Source organism: Panicum virgatum, chromosome 5K, assembly GCF_016808335.1.
Source record: "Panicum virgatum strain AP13 chromosome 5K, P.virgatum_v5, whole genome shotgun sequence".
Classification (NCBI taxonomy): Eukaryota; Viridiplantae; Streptophyta; class Magnoliopsida; order Poales; family Poaceae; genus Panicum; species Panicum virgatum.
Window position 1 is genome coordinate 1,546,092 of NC_053140.1, and position 24,044 is coordinate 1,570,135.

The window sequence follows — 24,044 nt, forward strand, 5'->3', positions numbered from 1 at the left end:
TTTAGCGTAGCCTCTTGGAGGAGATAAGGCGGCGCACCTGCTGCTCGTTACACCCTCGTGTCGCGTCGCTAGGCGGGCAAGGCAGCATGGGCGCCGACGGCGAGCTGGATGTCTTCGACGCCGGACGCTGCGCCGGCGGGTACGCGCTGGGCCTCGCCGTGGGCCGCCGGTTCGCCGACGTCATCAGGAGCAGGATGCGGCAGGACCTCGTGCTCCGGGAACAGCTGCTGCCGTTCGCGTCGACGGCGGCGAAGGCGCCGCCGCTCCTCGCCGCCCTCGAGGCCGCCAACAGGGAGAGGTACCCGCGCTACTGGGACGAGCTGGTGGGCACCGCCGACGGCAGCGGGGTCCCGCTCCTCCACGTAAAATGACGCCCTTGCCCTTGCCTTTCGTCCTCGTCGCTGCCTGGCTCGGCGTGTCGGGGTTGACCGTTTCTGACTCTGAGCAGGTCATCCTGGTCAACTTCAGGAAGGAGATCCTGCCGTTCATCCCCAAGGAGGGCGACGGCCACGGCCGGGAGGAGGAGGAGGAGCCCGACGGCGACTGCTCCGACGTCCTCATCGTCAGCGACTCCACGGCGATCGCCGCGCACAACGAGGACGGGAACGTCGCGCTGCTCGGCCACACGTACCTGGTGCGGGCCACGCTGCCGGACGGCCTCTCCTTCACCGCCTACACCTGCGCCGGCGAGCTCCCGAGCTGCGCCTTCGGGTTCAACAGCAACGGCGTGGTAAGCGAGCATCACCGAAGCCCTGCCGTAGTTGTTGCATCCTGAATTTTCATTTCCACTGTCAGATTAGTTATTCCAGATAGTAGCCAAACTGATTAAGGAGCTTTGATTGGACGCCGATTTCTCGATCGATCAGGCCTTCACGCTCGACTCGGTTCCTCCGGTGAACGACGAGATCGTCGCCGGCGCCATTGCCCGGAACTTCGTGTCACGAGACCTGCTAGAGGCGAAGAACCTCGAGGATGCAATGCGCGTACGTAACTGCAAGTGAACGCCGCCACTTCACTGCTCTTTGCCTCTTTGTCAGCAAAGCCATTGACGACACGTTCTCCTTGGACCAGAGGATCTGCTCACCGGGCGTCTCAGTCGGCCACAGCTACAACCTGATGGACGTCAGAGGCCGGAGGATCGTCAACGTCGAGACCGCCTCCGGGAACCGATTCGCCGTCCACGAGGCCGGCGCCACGCCGTTCTTCCACGCCAACATGTACCGGCATCTCCAAGTGAAGCAGGTAGGAGATGCCGCTCTGTCCCTGATCGAGATGATTGCTTAACTGATGTAACCGTCAGATTGATTCGATCGCTCGATGACTGACGATCTGACTAGTGAATTGCCATCGAGAAGGTGCAGGACGAGAACTCCATGAGCAGGGAGAAGAGAGCAGCGCAGTGTTCAGTGGACTCCAAGGAAACAGCACTCTCTCTCCTGGGAGATACAGCTGATGACAAGTACCCAATCTACATGACAGGTGATTCCCAATCAGTCCAACCATTTTTTCATGTGTTCTTAGTAGTAGTACTGTAAATTTGCAACATGAACTGAGCTCGCCTTCTCACGGTAATTACCTTTCAGGCCCAACACTGCACACTCTATGCACCGTCTTGGTTGACCTCGACAAGGAGACCATGACCATATACAAAGGAAATCCGAAGAACGGAGAAATGACTCTTATTCTTCCTATGCTATGAAATTAAGGAAATTAGCCCAATTCTTGTGTGAGAACTTGAGCAGCACTCTCACTATTCCTATTTGTATCTGTACCTAAAAGATATACAGATTTTGGACACTGCAGGTGTCATCCATTGAATCATTGAGCATAATTTATTTTCCTGAACACATATATAATACATGCATACTCTGAAGTACATCAGCCACTGGCAATAAACTATTGATCATCTATTCATATTGCTTTTTGTACTGTGGGAAAATGGAGAAAAAGAAGAAGAAAACTGTACTCGACAGAAAGCCTGAAACAGTTCATCCGGGTGCATCAGAGTCTCTGGAATTGAACATCAGTGTGGTCTAATATTGTCTTTGGCCTTTACAATGCTTCTTTGATATACGTGTGAATAATATCTAAGGAAATGAAATAGCTTCATGGAATTCACAAAGTTTCTCCCAATCTCATCTTCCGCTCCAAAATGTCCGACATGGAGTGCTTCGACTACAAATCATGCTAATGAAAGGACTAAGGCGAATTCTCATCACCAACAGCAAAACATTCTATGCAAGCCGGGGAAGTTCCACTCGGGGAATGCAAGTTCCTGTGGAGGATCATGTTAGACAACAAATCCATTACTATCATTAAAATCTACTAAGCTGATTTTACTATGCTTTGAGGAAAACAAGAGACTCAAGTAGCAGGAACCTGCCACTTCAGGTTGCAGACATTGCACACCTTTCGGTATTTTGTTGAGCAATTATGGAAGTTGGAACTACTTGTCAAGTCACAATCTCAACTATAGTAATGGCAGCAAAGGCTAAAAATAGGCTCCCTCCAATGTATGCTATAATCTGCACAGAGCAATGCTTCATTTCAGTGTCATTTACGTACACAAACTTTTTGGAAAATGAATGGCAGATGGAATTTATCAAAGCCTTTATCAGTATGCCAACTGCTGTTTTCTACACAAAAAATATGTAATCTGTTCAATGGAAAAAAGATTCCATTCCAGTTAATGAAACTGACGTTTGTCAACTCAAAATTCATCACGTTATAAATTTCAAGGGCCAAACCCTAATAGATAGGAGATTTGTGTCGCTTCAGCATTGATAGTTTACCAATTTACCTTTTCAGACAAGAATGTTCCCAGCAAAGAACCACCAAGAACTGCAATCTGTAGGAAGAAATTTTTTAATGTCAGTTTTTTTTCTAGAAACCACAGCCAGAGATACAAAAGGCACAGCACACTAACTGATTGGTACACTATCATGCATGTGCTGCTCATACTGTACTCGTAATCTACAAATAGAAGTTCCTTTTGTGTACCATAAATGAACCTAAATTCCTATTCCTGTTGTTATACTCTAATGGAGTCAAGTCAATGCAGACTTCCAAATATAGATCAATTAGAGAAGGCTCTTGCAAAAAACCAAGACGGGGGTAAAAACAGATCAACAACAAACCAATCATTAGTGGAAGTACTAAACAATTGTCTGAATCCACTGCAGTATTATTATGCTCGTTGCTCGAATACGTTAATCTGAACAAGTTAATGAGTGTTTCCTTCGAACTAATGCTATTTGCAGACTTGCAGTGGAAAATTTTGACGTCAATAATCTTGTCTTAAGTATAAACTATCACCATCACCATCACCGCAGATCTTACCAATGTTGCAACGGCATGACCAGCAAGTGATCCTGCAATGACACCCAGAGGGGATGAAGCTGCTGCAAGTGCTGCAAAGGTATAGGAAAATAGTGTCAATGTTGATGATACTAAGAGAAATCTGACTATTTATAAAGTGGAGTAAGGAGATATACCAATTGTTGAGAAAAATGATTTATCACCCCATTCCGCGACAAAAACTAACACAAATGTGCTAGCTATAGTACCAGCAGCAGACATAACCCCCGCACCATTTCCAGAAAATTTGGATACTGCTAACTCAGCCTACAATTGTCCAAGCAGTGTTATAGAGGATAGAGAATTATATTCAAACACAACAAATTTATCCAAAGTAATCACACAAGTTACAGATCTGCTATGAGGTATAGATTTTTCTAATATTTTCTCGTAGTCCAACTTGCAGCATATAGTTTTTGCATAGTTTTTTTTAATACTATGATATGTTGTAAGTATTCAATGGATTGGACTACTCTGTAGGATTTCAAGTATATAAAACTTGGAACAGAAGATGGAAATTGGGAGTCTGGGATACAAATTGTAGCATGCAAAATTTGGATAAAAAGTATATATTTGGAGACCATCATATTCAGTCAACAAAGACTTAAGAGATCATAAATAGATTTAGGTGCGAAAGAAAATTTCCTTAGTTCCAGGCTATTAATTAATACTTGGAATTAAATATATTTTCTAAACTTAAAAACTTGAAATGATATTCTTGGCATAGCTTTAAAGTTCTACCTCTTCTTGCTCCTCGTTGATCTTTTCATCATCACCTGAAGCTGCATCAAGTAATGTGGTAACCCCATAATAAACCTATAATTAATTAAAATTAGTCAGGAATAATACGCATGGTTTAACCTCACAAAATAATGCAAGAGTAATAACCACACATTCCTTTAACAAAACCGATCACATATATCAATTTATTTGTGTGTAACAAATATGCAAGATCCTTACCAAGAGACAAGCAGCAGCAATGTCATCAACTGGGAAATCAGTACCACCAAACCTGCATGTAATAAGATGTTAAGTAAATAATAGCGCCCAATAGAAACTCTTCTTGTACAATGAAGATAATTACCCAAACGGAATGATTCCATCAACATAGTGGAATGCTCGACCAAGAACTACAGATATAATGGTCATTACCCTGAAGAAGAAAAAAAAACTCATTTATGTAATGGCAGATATTCCTGGAACTTAAGTATGTAACTTGAAGCAAATAATTCCTGGAACTTAAGTGTGTAACTAGTACTTACGCAAGAGCTCCAAATGTGCCAAGGAAAATGACTGCTCCAGAACTTCTAGCTGCTAAAAGTGCCTATTCAAACACATGCAACTGCAGCATTTATCAATGACTCATTTTAGTATATATTAGGGTTTTTGGATTCCTGCCATTACAATTCTCCGACTTTGGAAGAATGTCACTACTTTTCACGTTATTTGAAACTTGCCATTAAAATTTTGCAAACCTCACAGAACTGCCCTGATCTACGCTTGCTACGTCTCTGGGCCCACTGTCAGGGCGCGTTTTTGCGTATGCGGACCGTATTGCCCCTCCTCTTCTTCTTTAAACCGTCCGGTCGGCTCGAGCCGACCCCACTCGCCTCGTCTCGCCTCCTCCTCCCCAGACTCGTCTTCTCCCGTTCTCCCTTCTTCTCCCGCACGCCATTGCCGTCGAGGCCTGCTTCCCCTTGCCGGGTTCGCCGCCGACGGCCTCCAAGATTTGGTGGCTGCTTAGTCGAGGATGAGTTCGAAGCAGATCTGGCGGCCGCCATCCACCGGCTCCAGCTCGACGCAGAGGCCGGGTCAAAGCCCGCCGCTGCCCGCACTTGAGGATTGCCCTGGTTGCCGCATCGAGCTGGTTCGGATCGTCAGCAAGCAGCCGAAAACTTATGGGCAAAGCTTCGTGAAGTGCCCTAACAACATCAAAGTAAGTCGTTTTGTGTTAAATTTGTGTGCAATTTCGGGTCTCTTGTTTGGTGTTCATGCCGCTAGGGTTGAATGTGATGCAGGATGACCCAACAACCTGTGGCGTCATCATGTCCGAGGCACAATATGCTGCTTACTTGCGCAACCCAGGGGAACTTCCACCTCATTGGAAGAAGTCGATCCCTCCCAGCTTCGGAGACCTTGGTGGTTGTTGTGATGACCGCATTTTGGAGATGAAGCAAGAGCTAGATGCACTGAAGCTGAAAGTTGACAGTGCCGTGGATGGGTTGTGGGATCTGAAGGTGCAAATGCAGAGGTTGAAATCGGAATCTGTTGTGATAGCAGCAGTTTGTCTAGGTGTAGCTTTGGGTTGTATTGTTAGCAAACTGTGGTAATCTGGAACTAGTCAATTAGGTAGCCCTCTATCTTTGCAGTTGTATGAAAATTTGAACAGAGATATTGAATGAAGGGTAACCCTTGAATGAATGCTATTGTATGCATGGGTATGACAATTTCAAGTTAACAAGCAACACAGAATTTCAAGTTCAACCTGACCGCGAATTGAAACTGACAGCGAAATATCATACAGAAATTCAGGGAAATAGCTTGTTCAAGTTCATAAGCAACACATGCCATGACAGGCACACACAAAAGCATTAGGAGCTTTACAAGCTCTCTTCGTACTTACCATGAATTTGCTCCAAGGCTACCTTCAAACCAGACCAAGCTTTAGAGTACTTCAGCTTAATTCCAAAGTCACCCTCCAACTTGTCCTTTGCATCCTTTGCTCCCTTTGTTGGGTTGTTCTTAACCCACTCTCCAAGCCTGTCTGCACACCAGCCTTGACTGGCCATTTTCCCTTCTCTTAGCTTGGTGGTAGGATAATTGTGGGGAGCAGGCAGCACTTTGATCTACAACACAGTTCAAAGCAAGACAAAAATGTTAGATGTTAAGAAAGGGTAAACAAATGGGTACCAAAGGACAGGACAGAATGATATGTACCTGTACAGTTTTCTTATCAAAAATGGTGGAAGCATGTATGCGCCAAGGGCATCCCTCTGCTGCACACTTTGCTATAAACCTTGACTTGTCAGTTTTGTAACCAGCAGTAGCAAACTCAAATCCAGTCTTCACAGCATAATGTCTTATGGCTTTCCTAAATGCAATGATATCAGGAAACAGCTCCCCTTTCACAATTTTGGGATTCTCAGGATCATGCAATACAGTGACCTCGTCAGGATCAGCATCATCCACCTCTGCCTCGACATGGACAAAATCAACATCAGGATCATCGGTGGCATTAGAGTTAGCATTGTCAGATGGCTGTGGATGTGCAAACTCTGGTGGCTGTGGATTTTCAGCATATGTGGCCTCATCATCAAGTCCCACATATTCTTCTTCGTTGTCAAAAATATCTGGTTCTCTATCACACTCTACCTCATCAGCTGCCTCTGAATTTTCATGAGCAGCAGCTGGCCTGACTATAGGCTGAGTGGGACATCTAGTGGGTGCTTTACGACTGCCATGAGTGCCTAAAACTGCTGCATCATCAGCTGCATCAGCAGGTGCATCAACAGGTGCATCAGCAGGTGCATCATCAGGAGGAATCACACACAGAGGCTCCAGTTCATCAAACTCATGATCCTGACAAGTAGATCTATCAAATACACCTACTACAACCTGGCATGTCATCTCTTCCTTATACATTTCAAACAAATCAATCATTTGTATCTCATCAGCTAGTCTGGTGTCCTCATTCAATCTTTTGTCATAAAACCAAACAGTGGGTAACTGGTCAGTGCATAGATTCAACTCGGTTGCCAGATGTTTCAACAGCAAGTCTAACGTCAGTGACCCATACTCAACATCCCACTTGAAAACTCGCCCTTTTGTGTATGATTTTCTACCACTAGCGTCTTTAAGCATGAACCCTTCGACTTTTACCTCTACCGCAAACATCCCATCCCTAGGCAGAAGTAAAGTCAAATTCATCCCCAAATCAACACAACGTGCACAAAGCAAATCAGACGCCTAAATCGCCAACTAGACTATAGAAGAATGCAGATTGGGTACCTGTTACCGCTGTCCCCCATCGCCGCAGCACCAGTGGAGGCGCATGGCGGCGCCAAGCCGGCGCTTCCCACCATCAGGGTGCCTCCATCCCCGCCGATTGATGCGAGGTTAGGGTTCCTCTCAGTTGCCGCCAGTCCTTGTCGAGGAAACCTTCAATCGCCGCCGCGAATCACGCCGCCGCCGTCAATCTCTAGGGTTAGGGTTTCGGTGGTTTGCTCGGGGATGGGGAACGGGAGAAGACGAGTCTGGGGAGGAGGAGGCGAGACGAGGCGAGTGGGGTCGGCTCGAGCCGACCGGACGGTTTAAAGAAGAAGAGGAGGGGCAATACGGTCCGCATACGCAAAAACGCGCCCTGACAGTGGGCACAGAGACGTAGCAAGCGTAGATCAGGGCAGTTCTGTGAGGTTTGCAAAATTTTAATGGCAAGTTTCAAATAATGTGAAAAGTAGTGGCATTCTTCCAAAGTCGGAGAATTATAATGGCAGGAATCCAAAAAACCCTATATATTACTGACAAAATTGTTCATTTGGTATAGATTGGGAAGCAGAGGAACCAGCAAGAAGGAAACCTATTAGGGGGCCTAAAATATTGCTGATGAGTATTTTGTTGTTTTCTAGCTAATATCTGGCATTCTAGCATGCTGACAGCACATATATTACTCTGATTCCAAGGACAACATACAGTGGCTCAAGATTGCGCATAGGTTGCATACAGTTGGAGATTCAACATCGCAAGATGAATCAGCAGAAAACAACATTAAGATCAGCCGTCTGCATTCTTCAGAAACTTGCGTAGTCAGATGAACTCTGAATGGCCAAGGTGGAGTGGTGGACACTGGAGGTCAGTACTAGGACACCAAATTAAACTTATGTTTCATTCGTTTTGTAAAAGCATGCCCTTTCTATCAACAAGGAAGTTTAAACAATGAACTGTTCGGAAGCAGGTCTGATTATTGCACGATAATCTCACTGTGTTTATGGAGTGTACTCACCGCAATAAAGAACGTTCTGTCCCCTAGCTCAGAAAAGAAGATCAATAGGAAAGCCTGAAACGCAGATTAAATGTGGATACAAAGATCAATGAGCAAGAAATTCTTATAAACGAAAATGTATGGAATATAAGAAAACGCAATCAATCTGCCGGTAGCAGAAAAAGAAAAGAGCAAAGGCCGTTCGTTATCTTAACTGAAGCAAAACCTGTACTGATGTCCCCGAGATCCCCCAGCACGTCCGCCGGCTGCAGGCCCCCGAACTGCGTGGCGGCCATCGCCTGCTGCGTCCCCTGGAGCACGAGCACCCCCGCCACCGTGGCGAACGCGAGCCCGCACGATGCGTCGAGTGGCGGAACCCTGAACCCTCCCCAACACGCCGGCTCAGCCGCCTTCCGAACCGACAGCCCAGTGCCTCCTCCAAACGGCGGCGGCGGCGGCCTCCCCGAGTCGCATCTCGGGAGGCACCTCAACACCTGCAGATACAATTCGCACCAGGCGTTCGGCAACAGCCCTCTTTCGTGGAACAAAGCAAGGGGGGCGAGTGGGGGGAGCCGTACCGAGCGGCCGGGCAGCGGTAGCCTGGCGCGGTGCGGCGGCGTGCGGAGGGACGGGCGAGGAGCCCTTGTTCGGATGGGAGTGGAGGAGGCGGCGGCGAACACAGTGCAGCAGGAGCAGGAGGCGGGAGAGGCGGCGACGGAGGCCATGGCGCGCCGCCGCGGTGGTGGTTGCGGACTTGCGGGGGCGGGAGTGACCTTCCGCTTGCTCTCGGCCGTTGCGAGTGGATAGAGTTCGAACGGACGGGTGGTCCGCTTCCGCGACCGGGCCCGGATGGGTTTGGGCTGGCCCAATGTTGTTGTCCAGTTGGGCCCATTTATAAGAGGAAACGATAAAAAAAATAATAACTCAAATAACATCAGACTAGTTTGCTGACTGATATTTAACAATTAATAACAAGTGCATCATTACAGTCCGTACACCATAACTAAGAGGAATTCTTATTCTATAATAAACTATCACTGTACATATATACAACTGTTATGACTCAATTTACTCAGTAACTTCGTGCACTATCATAAAACAGAAATACAAAATTTGGAGGTTACATGTTAAACTCATCTATCCTTCTCCCAGATTTGCTAGCGAAAGCATACGGCACAATGAAATGTAGCATTTTATCCATGCTAATCTCAAATAAGATGGTCCATCGCACAAATATTGAGATGAAGCCTCGAAATAAGTTGGTTTCGCAGTAGAAGGACAACCAAGTGATCTGATTAGCTCATGGACCGGTAGGACCTTGAATTTGGTTGGTGGATTCATAGCAACATTGTGCACCTTGTGCTCATAGATCTTCCCATTCTTGTCGAGTTTATACACGGAAGCGCCATCGAAGCGGCCATGCCCGTCCCAGGGGACTCGAGGAATGCCGTGGGCAATCCAGCGAATCATGATAAGGTTCTCAGCAGGCTGCCATATACTAACTATATCAACCCACAGTGCTTTGAAAAAGATCCGACCAGTAAAACGTAGTGCCCAAAATATCCTTTTGTAATTTTCCAGGCCCTTAAATGTATTCAAAGGATCTTTGAAGACAATGTCATCTCTGAAAAAAGAGTAAAAAATATAATTAGGAAAAAGATAAACAATACAACACAACAGCTAGCAAGCTCTAAAGAAAATGTGACCTTCACATACTGCAGATTACTCACTACATAACCGGAATACCCAAGTGTTGCCACAAGTTATCTACAGTTGCAGACCAAAGCTATCCAATTCAACCTAGAACCAATGCCAAGCATCAAACTGGTACAGTATGCAGTGAAGACTGAATACTGAATGAAAAAGCTAACATGGTAGTCAGTGTTTAAAGGCGACAAGGCGACCCAAGGCGAGCTGGATACGCCTGGGCACCTAGGCGACAAGGCGGTTGCCCAAGTTGAGCTGGGTTCGCCTGGACGTCTAAGTGACACCTTTAGAACTACGATGGTAGTACAGAAACAATATACAGTATTTTTCTGTTATTTTAAATTCTTAATTATAGCTCTTCTGGATAAGTATAGTTAACATTATACAGTTCAGAAAATACTCAAAGGAGCAAGGTATACTAGGCGTTGCATGCTAATCAAATCGTTCCAAGCTACTGACTACAGCAGGTGTAAGGACAGACAGACAGACTTCATTTCTTTCACAAAAGGACTAAAGGAGGAAGACTTAGCATTGTGTTTGCATGGAAGTAAGAAGGTTAAACATGAAAATGGAGATACTGATAAAGTTAGCTGAAATAAAATGTACACAAGCAATCAAACACTGACAGAGGATCAGTATGTTGATGAATATCAAGAACACAACACTGCAGAAAAATAAAAATCACGACTGAACAAGGATGTGTTTAAAATAGTCATGTTGCCTTTAAAATAATGAGACAGGGTAGCAGGTTTCGACCCAACTATGTAAACAATCAGACGTGATCTAAGGTTGCATCTAATAATCAGTAGGCCCTGAGTTGAGAACTAAACTAACAATAGAAAGACAAGGTGATAAATATCAACAAACCACAAACACAAAATAGCTGATATAAGATGTCATGTCATGATAAATCTAATCATGGGACTAGCACTAAAGTGTCAAGTTTAAGGATTAAAGCATATAATTTCTCTGAACAACATTTCAGTTCTCGTGGAATGTTCGACTAAAAATCTACACTGTAGGATTTAGGCATAGGCCTCGAAATGCTCCCATTCGCTGATACCTAAAGCTCTATATACAAACCCCAATACAGTGGCGTCCAAATTAACATTGTATAGGGATATAAATATCAGAGCTTCATTTCTGAATATGACTTCAACAACAGAAAGACAAGGGGGCATCTAGCAAATAAACAAACAAACAAACAAACAAAATAGAAGTTGAAAAAAAAATGACATTCATAATAAATCTAACACATGGGACTGGCGCTATAGGATCAAGCTTAAGACATATAATAACCCCCTGTCAGCCATTCCACATTTCAGTTCATTGTGGGGATGGTTGACTCATTCTATAGGAGTATAGGTTCATCACATATATAGTCCTCCAAAATACTCCTGTTACCCAGCAGCTAAAGAACACAACTCTCTAAACAGGACCACAATTCATTTGCTTACATAGCCCATATCCTAATTAACATTATATAGGAAAAAAAAATATGAGCTTCAAATCTGAATATGACTCATCAGGTGCTATATGGCAACTTTGATACGCGAACCAGTAAGAAACACCAACAAAGCTGGCCCAAGTCCATTCCAACTCCAAGGCTAGCCACTGCATCAACAGTAATGGTACTAGAGCTAAGCTAAACAATGAATTCCAGCCAAAAGCAATATTCTGTGACAGGATCGACTTCTCAATCAGTCAGGAAACAGAGTATTGTTGTCCTTTGCAATATCTGGTTTGATCTCTCAAATATAAAACTGCTGCTTACCACACCGCATTCTGAATATAATCAAATATATATACCAATCTGCCCACTGGTAGCTAGTCGTGGAGATCACAAGCTACATACAAGGGCAGTGAAAGTTCAGGTACCCACACATGTTCTGATCAGAAGGTAGGTGCCGTGACGAATTTTAACAGGAACTGAAAAGTCTCCCCAATAATCAACTGAAGCATTCATCACAGAAAAAGACCAAACTTTTACCGCTAATTCAGTTGGAATCCGCCTAGATGAGCTCAACTATATAGCCCAAAAAGCTTCAAACTTTCATCAAATTCAAGAGGCGGCGAACCTGTAGATGTCGAAGCTGGGCTCCTTGTAGAGCACATCGGGGAGCTCCTCCCTGAGCGTCCGGATCGCGTACCCCATGTTGAGGTAGTACCGCTGCCTCTCCTCCTCGTCCTCCTCCCGCCGCCTCGCCGCCGCCGGCGACTCCGACGGGGTGACCGGCGCGGCGAAGAGCGGCGGCGGCGGCGGCACCGGCAGCCTCCCCTCCCGCACGGGGTCGGCGACCTTGATCACCCGCCTCTTCCCCGCCTCCCCCTGCTTCACGCGGCCCCCCGCTGCCGCTGCCGCCACGCCCCTCCTCCACGCAGGCGGCCGCGCCGCCGCGAGGTCCGGCAGGTGCAGGAGCTGAGCCATGCCGTCTTCCCCCTGCCTCTGTTTTACTACTAGCTTAGGTTTTGGCTCTGGTGGTGAGGTAGGGAGAGGGGACAGAGGAGTGTGTGAACTGTATGAGAGAGGAGAGAAGTGTCATTGCACTTGCCCAGTAAATGGGCCTCAGTTTTGAGAGAGGATGGGATATTCTCGGGAGCGTGGCGTCAAATGGCGCCCTTGTGTCGGTGCCCGTCTCTCCCTCTCCCTTCCAGAAGCTGACGACACCAACACCGTGAATATGTGTTACTGCTTGTGGGCCCTCAAGAGTAGTAGTATAGTATATACTCTAATAACATAGTAACATGAGAAGGAATCTTGACAAGTTTAAAAGTTGGCAAGCTGCATTGTGGCTTAGATTTCAATCCTCTATCGTCCTTTGCATTGCCATGTGGCACAAGTGCTCGTGGAATTGCTGTTTTTACTTTTGGGGCGCAACGAACGAATGATGAGCTGCAAAAAGAAAAGAAAAGAAAAGGCGTGACCGCGTGAGCTCATTGGGCCTGGCACGTCTCGTCGAGCTTGCGACCGCACCCGCAAGATCGATCCAGACGGAGCCACGAGGGCCGGGATGGAGACCCACACGTCGTCTAGGAGTATCGGAAAACGACTGGAGAGAGATCGAAGAAGTTAGCTGATGACAAACCCTTTTCCACATTAAAAACGGCGGTCCAACCGGCCTGATCGGACCGGATTGATTTGGTTTGTCAAAGCTAACTAACTAGTGCATACTGCATTACTGCTAGATTTATCTTCGCCGAGATTAAATGATGCTATTCCGCGTTCAAACTTTACTGTGACGTCATCATCATGAATTCCAAGCAGTGTGCTTGCTACTCCTACTTTAATTTGCAAGAGAGAATTATTGATGACCAGATCAGATGTAAACATGCAGCAAGCTACTCCCTCCTTCCCTGTTTATAAGGCATACACGTATATCAAGATTCAAACCTTGTCATCTTTGACCAATAATTTGACTATTAAATTTTTATTTTTATAATGCAAATTTCATATGATTGGATTCATAATCAAATATATTTTACAATGATTATAAGTTTATAATCAAAAGTGATATAATATATAATAAATAAATGGTCAAAGTGTTGTTTAGAAGACCGTGTCATGTTCCACCATGCCTTATAAACGGGGAAGGAGGGAGTACTACTTTTCAAAATGATACGCTGAAGGACGCGGCAGAAACGGGATGCTAAGTTCACACTCCGTACGAGCACTGATGCATGGATGGCTCCGTCCAGCAAGGTCGGTGCGGTGGATAGAGAGAGCCAACAGTCAAGTTACTACTACGAAAACGATTTGTAAGAACGCCCCGATTTTTTCGGAGGGACCAAAATTTTACCCGTTACTATAAATAGAAGGGGGTTACTGTAGCATCCGATCCACCCCTAGAAAGAGCATTTCTAGAGGTAGGTGACGCCATAAACTGCCCCTAAAAATGGTGACATTTGTTGGGGCGGGGTCATGGCCTCACCCGTTCCTAAAAATATATTTTTAGGGGCAGGTGATGGCATGTCTCGCCCCTACAAATAGCTCCACGCAAAAAAAAATATAACTTTTTCATATGATTTCGGATGAAGTCAAATTTTATATCAAAATTGTAGAGAATGACGAGATCTAAAACTTTGTAGTTGATAACTTTTTCATTTAAGGTCATTTAGTGGTCCCAAAAAATTATTATTAATTCTCTAATAGCTATAACATACCTCTTAGAGTCACAAGTGTTTGTGTAGTGTAGTGGTAAGAAAGGTCCGCGCGAGGCTGGAGTGGGCGGTTCAAATTTCAGGTGATGCAAGTGTGTATATTTCGTGTCAAAAATTTTGTAGCTTGACACTACAAGGCTAGTGGTGGTGATATTTTTTTTTCTTTTTTCTTTTGTTGTTTCCGATTTTTTTAAACCTTTTTAATTTTCTGGACAAGAATTTGTAGGAGCGGGCCATTGCATGATCCGCCCCTAGAAATCGATTTTTAGGGACGGCCCATGACGTGACCCGCCCCTAAAAATACGTTTATACCCGCACCTAAAAATTGTTTTTGCAGTAGTGTGCATAGTCGTAGCCCCGCCAGTGCAAGGAACCATGATAAGAGAATAGGTTTTTTGGCGAATCAAACCTAAGATGATGGCGTTAGAATTTTGAGGCAACCCAAGATATATAAAATGATGAGGTTTGTCATATGTGTGCATCATCACCAATAATCAAACATATTAGCGTAAGATGGTGCAATAATAAATCAATTTCTTGTTACTTGTTATATCACCCCACTAAAAATGAGCACACAGAATGAGCTTTTCAAAGAGAACACACATTATTTATAAATGATAAATGACACTCAGTTCTTTCATTTATTACAGTAATTGGTAAAGATAAATTTATAGATCAACTTCCTGCTGCGTTTCACTCCTTGAAGGCATGCATGACCATGGGAAGCATGTATAGGCTCAACATGACCTGCATGCCTTTCTCACTGATCACCTAACATCTTGCATGAGATGAGTATGAAAGCACACCTTTCCAAACACAAATCGCATATACTCTCCGTCTCAAAATTATTAGTCATTTTGATTTTTCTGATACAATATAGTTTTTGCTATATATGAATCTACGTAGATGCATATCAAAGTATATAAATCTAGAAAAGCTAAAATGACTGATAATTTAGAATGGAGGGAGTATATATAGCAGCCAAATATATATCTACACATATATATGGAGACAAAACGTACATATTTAAACCGGCACATTATTTTACAAGCTAGGCACACGAGATCTGTGAATCTCTCTCTCTATATATCTAGTACGGTAACAACGGGATGATGATGCATGCGCCGGTAGTGCTAATTAGCGGAGAAACAAGATGAATCATCCTCACCAAATAAAGATACAAGACCTGAGCACAAAACTATAGCTTAGATACTACTGTATAGTACTAGACAACTAATAACGTGCATACACACGATCGCACACGGTAACAATATGCATATATAGTGGAAGGAAGGGAAAAAAAGCTATAGTAAGTTAGCTAGATCGACGATCTACGCCGCTGATCGATCAAGATCATCAGGCCATCAGGAAGCTATAGGTGTAGGCGATGAACTGCTGGCATAGCCAGGCCAGCAGGTGGATCGAGCGATCATGAGTCAGTGGTTGCCGGCGCCGGCGCCCCAGAGGAAGGCGCCCATGGCGAAGGTGCGCTTGTGGTGGACGGTGCCGGTGGCGGGCAGGCCGTACTCGGAGAGGAGGCGGTCGAGCTGCCACTCGGGCATGGCCTCGTACTCCTCCCGGCTGTACCTCGGGTAGTGCAGCGGCATCTGGAAGCAGCACTGCCCGCCGCACCCCACGCCGGCCTGCTGCTGCTGGCCCTCCCTCTTCCCGAACGACGACGACGTCCTCGCCGCCGCCTCCCGCCCGCCGTTCGCCGCCGGCATCGTCTCCATCGTCTCCGTGGATCTGATGTTTCCTCGCTACTAGCTCTTTAATTAATTCGTCTCTACGACTACAAAGTTTGGTCTCCTGGTGGGACGATCTGGGAGAGATCGCCGGCTCGAGCTCTCGATCTCGCTAGCTTAGCTAGGGAAATGGAGCAGCTGGTGCGCGCCTTTTATAGCGCCGCGCTGCTGGAAATATCCCAGGGTCGCGAACGCTCGGGCGCGTTCACGAGAAATGCAACCGGGCGGCTAGCTAGCTACTAGCTAGCAGCAAACCGACTTGCAGAGGAAGCAGTCAGTGTGGTTGGCTGTCCGAGGACGCGCGATCGATAAAGCGACGCGCGCGTGTATCTGGGCGAGCAACCCGGCATGGCGACGCATGTGTACAGTTGCTGGTGATGGATGGCAAGTGGCCGGCGGTCGCGTTAACGCAGCGCGGAGCAGGGTCCGGCCAGGTGGACGGCGGACGGCGCGCGCCCGTGCCCGGCGGCCCTGCCGCCCGCCGGTGGCGGTTGGCAATTCGTTGGATCGGCACCCGCGCGCATGTCAACGCACGCAGGCATGCAATGGCCGCCGCATGTCTTTCCGTCGTCGTCTCGGCAGGTTGCATTGACCGCGGAAAAAAGTGCACGGAAATAGGTGGTGCGCTTTTGGGTGGGCCTGTGACTGTAACGATGATGGGGTGGGCGCGCGCACGGCCGGCTCCGGGCGTTGCCGGGGTCACGTCGTTCACGTGACGCGACGGCGCGGCGAGGCCCCCTGCAGCGGCGGCGCCCGGCCGGCTGTCGCGCCGCGCGGCACTTGATGGATCCAGGAGCGGCCAGCACAGCGTGCACGCGGGGCGGCGGCAACCTGAAAGCTAGGCGAGTGGCCGGCCGGCGCTGGCTCGGCGCGTTCGGCTGCGGCGAGACGCATGCAGGTGTGCGTATGCATCTTGGCCCAGCCAAACCAGCAGTGCGTAGGCGTCATCTGGGGCGGTTCAGGCCTCGAGACTACTGGCTGCCTCAGTCGGGTGGCGTGGCCGGGGCCGATGCGAGATGCCAAGTGCTACCACGCTAGCCGTTACCGACCGGTGTGTGATGATGGTCTCGTGGTCAGTGGACGCTAACATCTCAACCAAATCGCTTCTATTGACGTGGAGCAGGTAACATTGCACAAGTTGGGATCTTTGCTTCTTAGATGCCCAAACAGGGAGCATGAACAGTAAGCAAGATGACAATAAAAGTGGGTGTCGAACTCTCCAATAATGATTAGAAAATTCAACCCTTTACACTGTGGAGAGAGGGGGCTATTTATACCCCTAACCCTCGGCCAGGTTTTCCTAAATTGCCCCCTCCCAACTCACTTACAGCTCACTCTCAGCCGGTTCCGGGGTAAACTTATAAGGTGAGAGGTTTACAAATCCGACCTTCTCACGTACTCGGGAGGTGTACAAATCCGACCTTCTTACATATTCACATTTTACTCACATGTCTTCAGCCGACGAAGGTTTCAATAACCTTCGGGTACCTCCGGGAGTTTGGGTCATGAAGGTTCCATCAACGATCGACCAGCCGTCATCCTCATTCCCGGCCGCGGGCTCTTTTCCCGAAGGTCTTGATCTTCGAGTTTATGCTTTCGGGTGGCCGTTTGTCACCTTCGGCGCGGAGGAAGCGGTACCCTTCGGACCGAAGGCCTTGGTGATTGCGGTTGCGCTTCTGGACAGCCATCCGTTACCTTCGGCCTTCAGAAGGTGATATCCTTAGTTCCGAAGGTCATGGTTCGTGAGTTCGCGCTTCTTAGTGTTCCTCCGATACCTTCGAGTATGCTTGGCTCCATTTCGTTGTGGCCCTGCAAACAGGTTAGGGAGCATTTCTGAGGGTGAGGGCTTGACCCGAAGGTCCAATCCCCAACAGTAGCCCCTCGAGGGCGAGGTCCGAAGCCGACGGTCCGAACCCTTGTTAATGAAGAAGATTGCGTGTAACCTTCGGGAAGCTCCCGAGGAAAAACGTCTCCCGAACCGTCGGTTGTAACGGTCGGTTTTTGTTGTATACGTGTCGTTCTCTAATTGCGCCGCTTGGGCTGCCGTCTCCTCGGATTTACCGCTGGAACTGTTCCTTTTCACCACCTATATAAGCGGAGGAGGGGGTGGGGTAAAACTTGTGCCCTCTCGAGCTTTGCCTTCCTTCGTCGCTTTTTGCTATAAAGCGCTTTGTCCGAAGGTTCTGGTTTCGTGCGTGGTGAAGCTACTCGTTTTCTTCGGTGTAAGTAACTTTGTTGCTCATGGCTCGCACTAAACAGACAGCGAGGTTGATCGAAGGTTCGTTTGAGCCTTTGTTCCTAATTTGACTTTGTTTTTTATTTATTTTTGTAGTTATGGCATTTATTAAGAGGGCGGTTCTCCGTACAGACTCTGGTCCAGCTTCCGAAGGAGAGGCGGGTGGTTCGCAGCCTTCTCAGCAGCAGCAGTCCAGCGAGAGCCTTTCGGCTGTGTCTGCGGACGTGTCGGAACTGATGGCTCCGGAGAAACGTAAGACTCTACTTTTCGAGCCATCTGTCGTATCTCAGAGCATGATAGACTTCTACGTTACGAAGGGCTATTTCGCCGAGGGTGTTTGTCGACCTCCGGGGGTAGAATTGATTCCTGTACCGGAGACCGGCGAGGTTGTGGTCTTTAAGGATTTTTTTACAGCTGGGCTTAGACTTCCGATGGATCCAATTGTGCCGAAGCTTTTGGAGCCATTCAACGTGAAGCTACACCACTTTACCCCGAACGGGATTGTTGCCTTGGCCAAATTTCTGTGGGTGGTGCGCAGCTTCGGAGGGGAAGTGTCTGTTGATGCCTTTTGTAGGCTTTTCCAGCTGCACTGCCAGCCTCGTAAGGTTTACATAGATGATGATTCGGAGCTTAGCGAGGTTCAGAACGGCTGCTGCTACTTCGTACCTCGTAAGCCGAACAAAAGGACCGGTCTGTTAAAGGTCATGCTCTCGACAGCTTACAAGAACAAGTGGGAGGGGAACTGGTTAGGATATTGGTTTTACGCCAAGATTGGCTTCCCTGACCCCGAAGGTTCTGGTGAGGAGAAGTATATGCTTGCTTCGGACATTGAGATGTTCGATCACGTCTATCAGCCTGCCTTCAGCAAGCGCGGGCCAGGTTTCAAATCGTGTCTGGAGGCCTTCATTACGGCTTGCCAAGTTTGTGGTGGCAGGGATGTTGTCGAGGAATTTCTGGCTGCGAAGGTTTGGCCGCTTGCTGCTGGCTGGTCTCCATTGAGGTTCGAGCGTAAGCGCTTTGTTGGTTTGAAGTATGATGTGACTTCTCCGGTTTTTGGGTTTCGGAGGCCCGAGGGTTCTAGTGACGAAGTTATTGTGGATGAACTGGAGCGGCAGGCTGCGGAGATACTGGGTCCTTGGAACAAAAAGGAGTATCTTTCTTTGGTGGAGGTGTGCGGAGGGAACCTTCGGTTGAACCGTTGCTTGGCTGAGATGGGTGTTGCTTACGAGCCTCGGCCGGTTCCGGCAAACGCCATTCCCAGAATGACGCCGCCGGGGAACGTTGGTTCGGAGGTTCCTGAGTCAAAATCTAAGGGCAAGGCTAAGGTGGGGGAGGCGGGGAGCTCCGGGGCTATTGGCACGCGTGGACGTGGGCGTGGTCGGAAACCTTCGAGCACGAAGGTTTCCGTTGCGAGGGCTGAGAGCGCCAAGAGGAAGGCGCGAGATGAGGAGGTGTCTTCGGGCGACAGCGGTACACCCTCATTCATGGAAGAGCTCATGGGGACGGTGGGCGGGGAGATCGTAGTTCCCGAGGGGAGGCTTTTTAGATCCCGTTATGATCTTAGTGATGAGTACAGGACCATGCTTTTTGGTTCCGGCCGTCGGGTTGAGGTGGCGAAAGCGCTGATTAATCTTCATTGTTCCTCCGAAGGTACGACGAAGCGCCGGAGGATTCAAAGCCTCGTCAAGACTGGGGCCAAGCCTGCGGACATCCCGAAGCCACCCGTGCCGAGGGTGACCGACTCGATGGCTGACGCTCCGAAAGGTCCAGCTCAGGCGCCGACCGCTGCATAGCCTGTTCTAGCGGTGAACATCGAAGAGGGAGAAATCTTGGTTGGTGAGACGTTGATGGCGCTCAGGGGTGGGGAGATTCCCGGTGGTTCTTCTGCTCCCCCTTCGGATAGAGAGGTGGAGGCGTTGGAGGGGATGACCTTCGACGAGTCTGGTAAGTTTCACCTACTTGGCTTTTCCTGATTACCTAACTTATTCGTCGCTCTCGAAGGGGTTTTTATTTATATTAGTTTTTGCAGCTGTATCGGCGTCGATGCAGCAGCTCTTGGCCGCGATGCACGGGCCTGGCACAACTGGGATTCTCCCTCCTGAAAGGGGTAGGGTGGCGTCTGATTACGTTTGGCCTTCCTTCGAAATTTGGTTTTCCCGGAGGTGATTTTGTTTTTGTTTCAGGATTTAATGCAGCCGTGGCAGAGGCTTCTACCTCCGACGCTGCTTTCATTGTTGCTGAGCTGAGCAAGAAGCTTGCCCATGCCAGTCGGATGTTAATGCAAAAGGCTAAGGCAGATGCGGATCTTCGAGAGAAAAGCGCCACCGAGAGATTGGGTTTGGCTGATAAACTGCGGCGGGCTGAGGCGGAGGTTCTCGCTCTGAGAGAGGAGAACCAGCAACTGAAGGTTAAGTGCTCGAAGTTGGAGTCAACTGCTTCGGATAACGAGAAGGTTCTAGAGAGCCTTCGGAGGACCGTTGAGGGGGATGCAAATGAGAAAGCTGCCCTTAAGAGTAGGATCACGGAGTTGGAGTGGGTTCAGACTAGAATGGCTGAACTCGAGCGGGTCATACCCGAGGTTGCCAGACGGGCCGAAGGAGTGTACCAAGAGTACAAGAAGGCTCTTGGTGCCCTTGGAGCTGAGCCTTTGCCCTTGCCTGAGCCGGTCGAAGGTCTTCAAGTTTTCTTTCTGCTTTTGTACTGGTTGCTGTCGGAATTTGAGGGCCTTGGTGAGGTGATGAGCGTGACAAATGACAACGTGGCCTCTGTTTCCATCGAGGGGCTTGTTGGAAATCTTCTTCGTGCCGGCGTAGTTGATCTTGCCCGACTGGATGGTTTTCAGTATGTACCATACGAAGGTTTGGCAGTGGAGGTGGCAAAAATTCAAGAGTTGAAGGCTGCGTTTTTTGAGCGTTTCTGGGAAACTTCTGGCAAAGTTGCCGTTCGGACTCTGGCGGCCGCAGCTGCTGAGGTAGGTTTGGTTCCAGCAAATTTTCGTTTTTCTTTTGTTTGTTTTTAATTGATTTCGTCTATTTGGTGCAGGAGGCGGCTCCTGATCAGCCGTCGGAGGACAATCGAATGTCCGAGGATCGGAGGTCTCCTTCGGGGAATGTTGCTGCTGGTTCTTCGGGGGCTCCGGTGTAGATTGGTTTGTAGTTTACTTTGGCAGTTTTCTGGCGCTTTGGTCTGTAAATATTGCCATGGTGCAGGATGTGAACAATGCTATGGTTTTGATGAGCTGGGAGGCTTTTAGCCTTGCTCGTCCTGGATGCAGCGTTGCGGAGTATTTAATCTGGTCCGGTAGAAATTCATTGTAACATGTTTTGTCCCCTTGACTGAATGTGACTTTCGCGATTTCCTTTGTAGTGGCTTTTATTGTGTATCCTTCATTTTCCTTTATGCGTGCATCCTTCGAGGTGTTGTGATGTGCATCCTTCGAGGTGCCTTGTGATGTGCATCCTTCGAGGTGGCTTGTGATTTGCATCCTTCGAGGTGCCTTTTGTTGTGCGATGTGTTAGGCATATTTGCACCCGAATTTTGTAGAGTTTTACTGTTGTGGTGCTCTTGGAGAAAAACGTCTCCCCCCATAGCCTTCGCTTTTATTTGTCGAAGGACCTTTTTGTATGTATTTTGTTTTTATCCGCGGCGACGCTCGTTAGGTTGGTTCTTGAAAAACGTCTCCCCCCTTCCTAATGAGTCGTTGCCCGGAGGTATTTTTTGCTGGAGCGTTTGTTGTTTCGATATAAGATTTGTTTGCCGACGAGGCAATGCGCGGAAACTTTGTTTTTGGTGAAAAAACATCTCCCCCCTTTCTTTCGCGCTGTTGTCCTCGAGGGTCTTTGTTCTTTTTGTTTTGGGTAAATCGAATGATGGGTGCCGAAGGTTCTTGTGGAAAGAAAACGTCCCCTCCCCCTTTCTGGCATCCATTTTTCGATTTTTCCGAGGCATCCTGTTGGCCTTCGCTTTGCACTTTATGTGCCCTTTTTGGTTCGGATGCTTTGATAGGTCGAAGCCCTGTCGCGTTTTTGCACTTGTTGTGTGCTTGTGCCGAAGGTGTTTTGGTTCGGACCTTTTGAACGGTCGAAGCCTCTTGGCGTTTTTTGCACTTGTTATGCGTTTGTGCCGAAGGTTTTTTGTTTCAGACCTTTTGAAAGGTCGAAGCCCCTTGGCGTTTTTGCACTTATTGTGCATTTGTGCCGAAGGTGTTTTGGTTCGGACCTTTTGAAAGGTCGAAGCCCCTTGGCGTTTTTTGCACTTGTTATGCGTTTGTGCCGAAAGTGTTTTGGTTCGGACCTTTTGAAAGGTCGAAGCCCCTTGGCGTTTTTTCGCTCTTGTTGCGCGTTTGTGCTGAAGGTTTTTTGGTTCGGACCTTGTGAAAGGTCGAAGCCCCTTGGCGTTTTTTCGCACTTGTTGTGCGTTTGTGCCGAAGGTTTTTTGGTTCGGACCTTTTGAAATCTCGAAGCCCCTTGGCGTTTTTTCGCACTTGTTGTGCGTTTGTGCCAAAGGTTTTTTGGTTCGGACCTTTTGAAAGGTCGAAGCCCCTTGGCATTTTTTGCACTTATTGTGCGTTTGTGCCGAAGGTTTTTTGGTTCGGACCTTTTGAAAGGTCGAAGCCCCTTGGCGTTTTTTGCACTTGTTGTGCATTTGTTTTGATAAGTATGCAAAGTTTGCGGATTCTGCATATTTTGCTAACTTACTGTTTTGTTTGGCATGCAGATGTTTGCCGAAGCTTGCCATTTTTGCTGGTTAGGCGAGAGTGACACTGTTTGGGGAAAATTCATTGTATTGAGATAGTTTACACTGGGTCCGCCTCATCAAAAATCTCACCTCCTGTGCGGAGTTTCCCCTTGTGAGGAAAAGAGTACGGCCCGTTTACAATTTATGAAATAACTGAAAATAAATGCGAAGGTCCGCGATCGCTTATAGCTTCACGATGTGTCCTTTTTACAAACTTAAATGTAGTATTTTTGGGGGCTGTCGGCATTCCAAGGATGCTGCAGCTCATTGCCTTCGGCGTCGGACAAGTGATATGACCCTGGCCTGTTGCATTTGATTACAAGGAATGGTCCTTCCCACTTGGGTTGTAGTTTGCCGGAGGTTTCGGCATTTGGCTTCCTTTTTAGGACCCAGTCTCCGACTGCGATGTCCTTTTTCACTATTTTCTTGTCTCTCCACTTCGTTGTTTCTTGTTGATACTTTTCTAGATTTTCCGAAGCTTGCAGAATGTCTAGCTCTATGAGCTCTTTCTCCTCAGAGTGTGTGCCCTCGACTTGATGAGTCACCCTTAGACTTCGATTCTTAAGCTCTTCTGGTGTCATTGCTTCAGCACCATATAGTAGCCTGAATGGGGTGAACTTGGTGGTTCTTGATTCTGAGGTGTTGTGGGACCAGATGACCTTCGGGAGTTCATCTACCCACTTGCCCTTTATCTGATCGAACAAGCACTTCTTAATGCTGCCGAAGACAATGTCGTTGGCCCTTTCGACAGCCCCGTTGGATTGTGGGTGGTACACCGAAGCAAAGATTACCTTCGTTCCAAGACTGTAACAGAATTCTCTGAAGAGCTGTGAGTCGAACTGTTTTCCGTTATCGACGGTGATCTCCCTTGGGACCCCGAACCTGCAGATGATGTTCTGCCAAAAGAATTTTCTGATTGTTTCCGATGTGATGTTGATGAGTGGCTTGGCTTCGATCCATTTTGTAAAGTACTCAACAGCAACTGCTGCGTACTTGTAATTGCCCTGAGCTGTGGGTAGGGGTCCCACTAGATCAATTCTCCATCTTTGAAGAGGCCAGGTGGGGGGTATCAGCTGAATTGGCTCCGAAGGTTTTGTGGACTTTGGGCCCATCATTTGGCATGCTT

At 47.6% G+C, this 24,044-nt stretch overlaps 5 protein-coding genes across 6 annotated transcripts; 1 reads left to right on the plus strand and 4 right to left on the minus strand.

Annotated features, from left to right (window-relative positions):
• Positions 1 to 1,876, plus strand: LOC120705559. Of its 2 annotated transcripts, none has more exons than XM_039989967.1 (6): positions 1 to 362; positions 449 to 730; positions 867 to 983; positions 1,072 to 1,242; positions 1,356 to 1,479; positions 1,584 to 1,876. In XM_039989967.1, the coding sequence occupies exons 1-6, from the start codon at positions 87 to 89 to the stop codon at positions 1,697 to 1,699; spliced, it is 1,086 nt and encodes a 361-aa protein (XP_039845901.1). In that variant the 5' UTR covers positions 1 to 86; the 3' UTR covers positions 1,700 to 1,876. The 2 variants fall into 2 exon arrangements, with proteins under 2 accessions (XP_039845901.1, XP_039845902.1); XM_039989968.1 differs by having other exon boundaries at positions 1,362 to 1,479; positions 1,584 to 1,851.
• LOC120705557 (GDT1-like protein 1, chloroplastic) lies at positions 1,805 to 9,115 on the minus strand. The gene is made up of 12 exons (XM_039989965.1): positions 8,914 to 9,115; positions 8,551 to 8,829; positions 8,357 to 8,410; positions 4,620 to 4,681; positions 4,442 to 4,510; positions 4,318 to 4,369; positions 4,099 to 4,173; positions 3,495 to 3,624; positions 3,340 to 3,410; positions 2,801 to 2,848; positions 2,410 to 2,525; positions 1,805 to 2,275 (listed from the first exon to the last, which is right to left on the minus strand). The coding sequence occupies exons 1-11, from the start codon at positions 9,058 to 9,060 to the stop codon at positions 2,454 to 2,456; spliced, it is 1,059 nt and encodes a 352-aa protein (XP_039845899.1). The 5' UTR covers positions 9,061 to 9,115; the 3' UTR covers positions 1,805 to 2,275; positions 2,410 to 2,453.
• Positions 4,760 to 7,834, minus strand: LOC120705558. The gene is made up of 2 exons (XM_039989966.1): positions 6,295 to 7,834; positions 4,760 to 6,203 (listed from the first exon to the last, which is right to left on the minus strand). Exons 1-2 carry the CDS (start codon positions 7,282 to 7,284, stop codon positions 5,958 to 5,960), a joined length of 1,236 nt encoding a protein of 411 aa, XP_039845900.1. The 5' UTR covers positions 7,285 to 7,834; the 3' UTR covers positions 4,760 to 5,957.
• A 149-nt stretch (positions 9,116 to 9,264) lies between the features above and the next one.
• LOC120705560 lies at positions 9,265 to 12,578 on the minus strand. Its single transcript, XM_039989969.1, has 2 exons — positions 12,121 to 12,578; positions 9,265 to 9,959 (listed from the first exon to the last, which is right to left on the minus strand). The coding sequence occupies exons 1-2, from the start codon at positions 12,468 to 12,470 to the stop codon at positions 9,473 to 9,475; spliced, it is 837 nt and encodes a 278-aa protein (XP_039845903.1). The 5' UTR covers positions 12,471 to 12,578; the 3' UTR covers positions 9,265 to 9,472.
• Positions 12,579 to 15,175: 2,597 nt separating this feature from the next.
• On the minus strand, positions 15,176 to 16,089 carry LOC120705561. The gene has a single exon (XM_039989970.1). The coding sequence runs from the start codon at positions 15,931 to 15,933 to the stop codon at positions 15,637 to 15,639; it is 297 nt and encodes a 98-aa protein (XP_039845904.1). The 5' UTR covers positions 15,934 to 16,089; the 3' UTR covers positions 15,176 to 15,636.
• Positions 16,090 to 24,044: the final 7,955 nt, after the last annotated feature.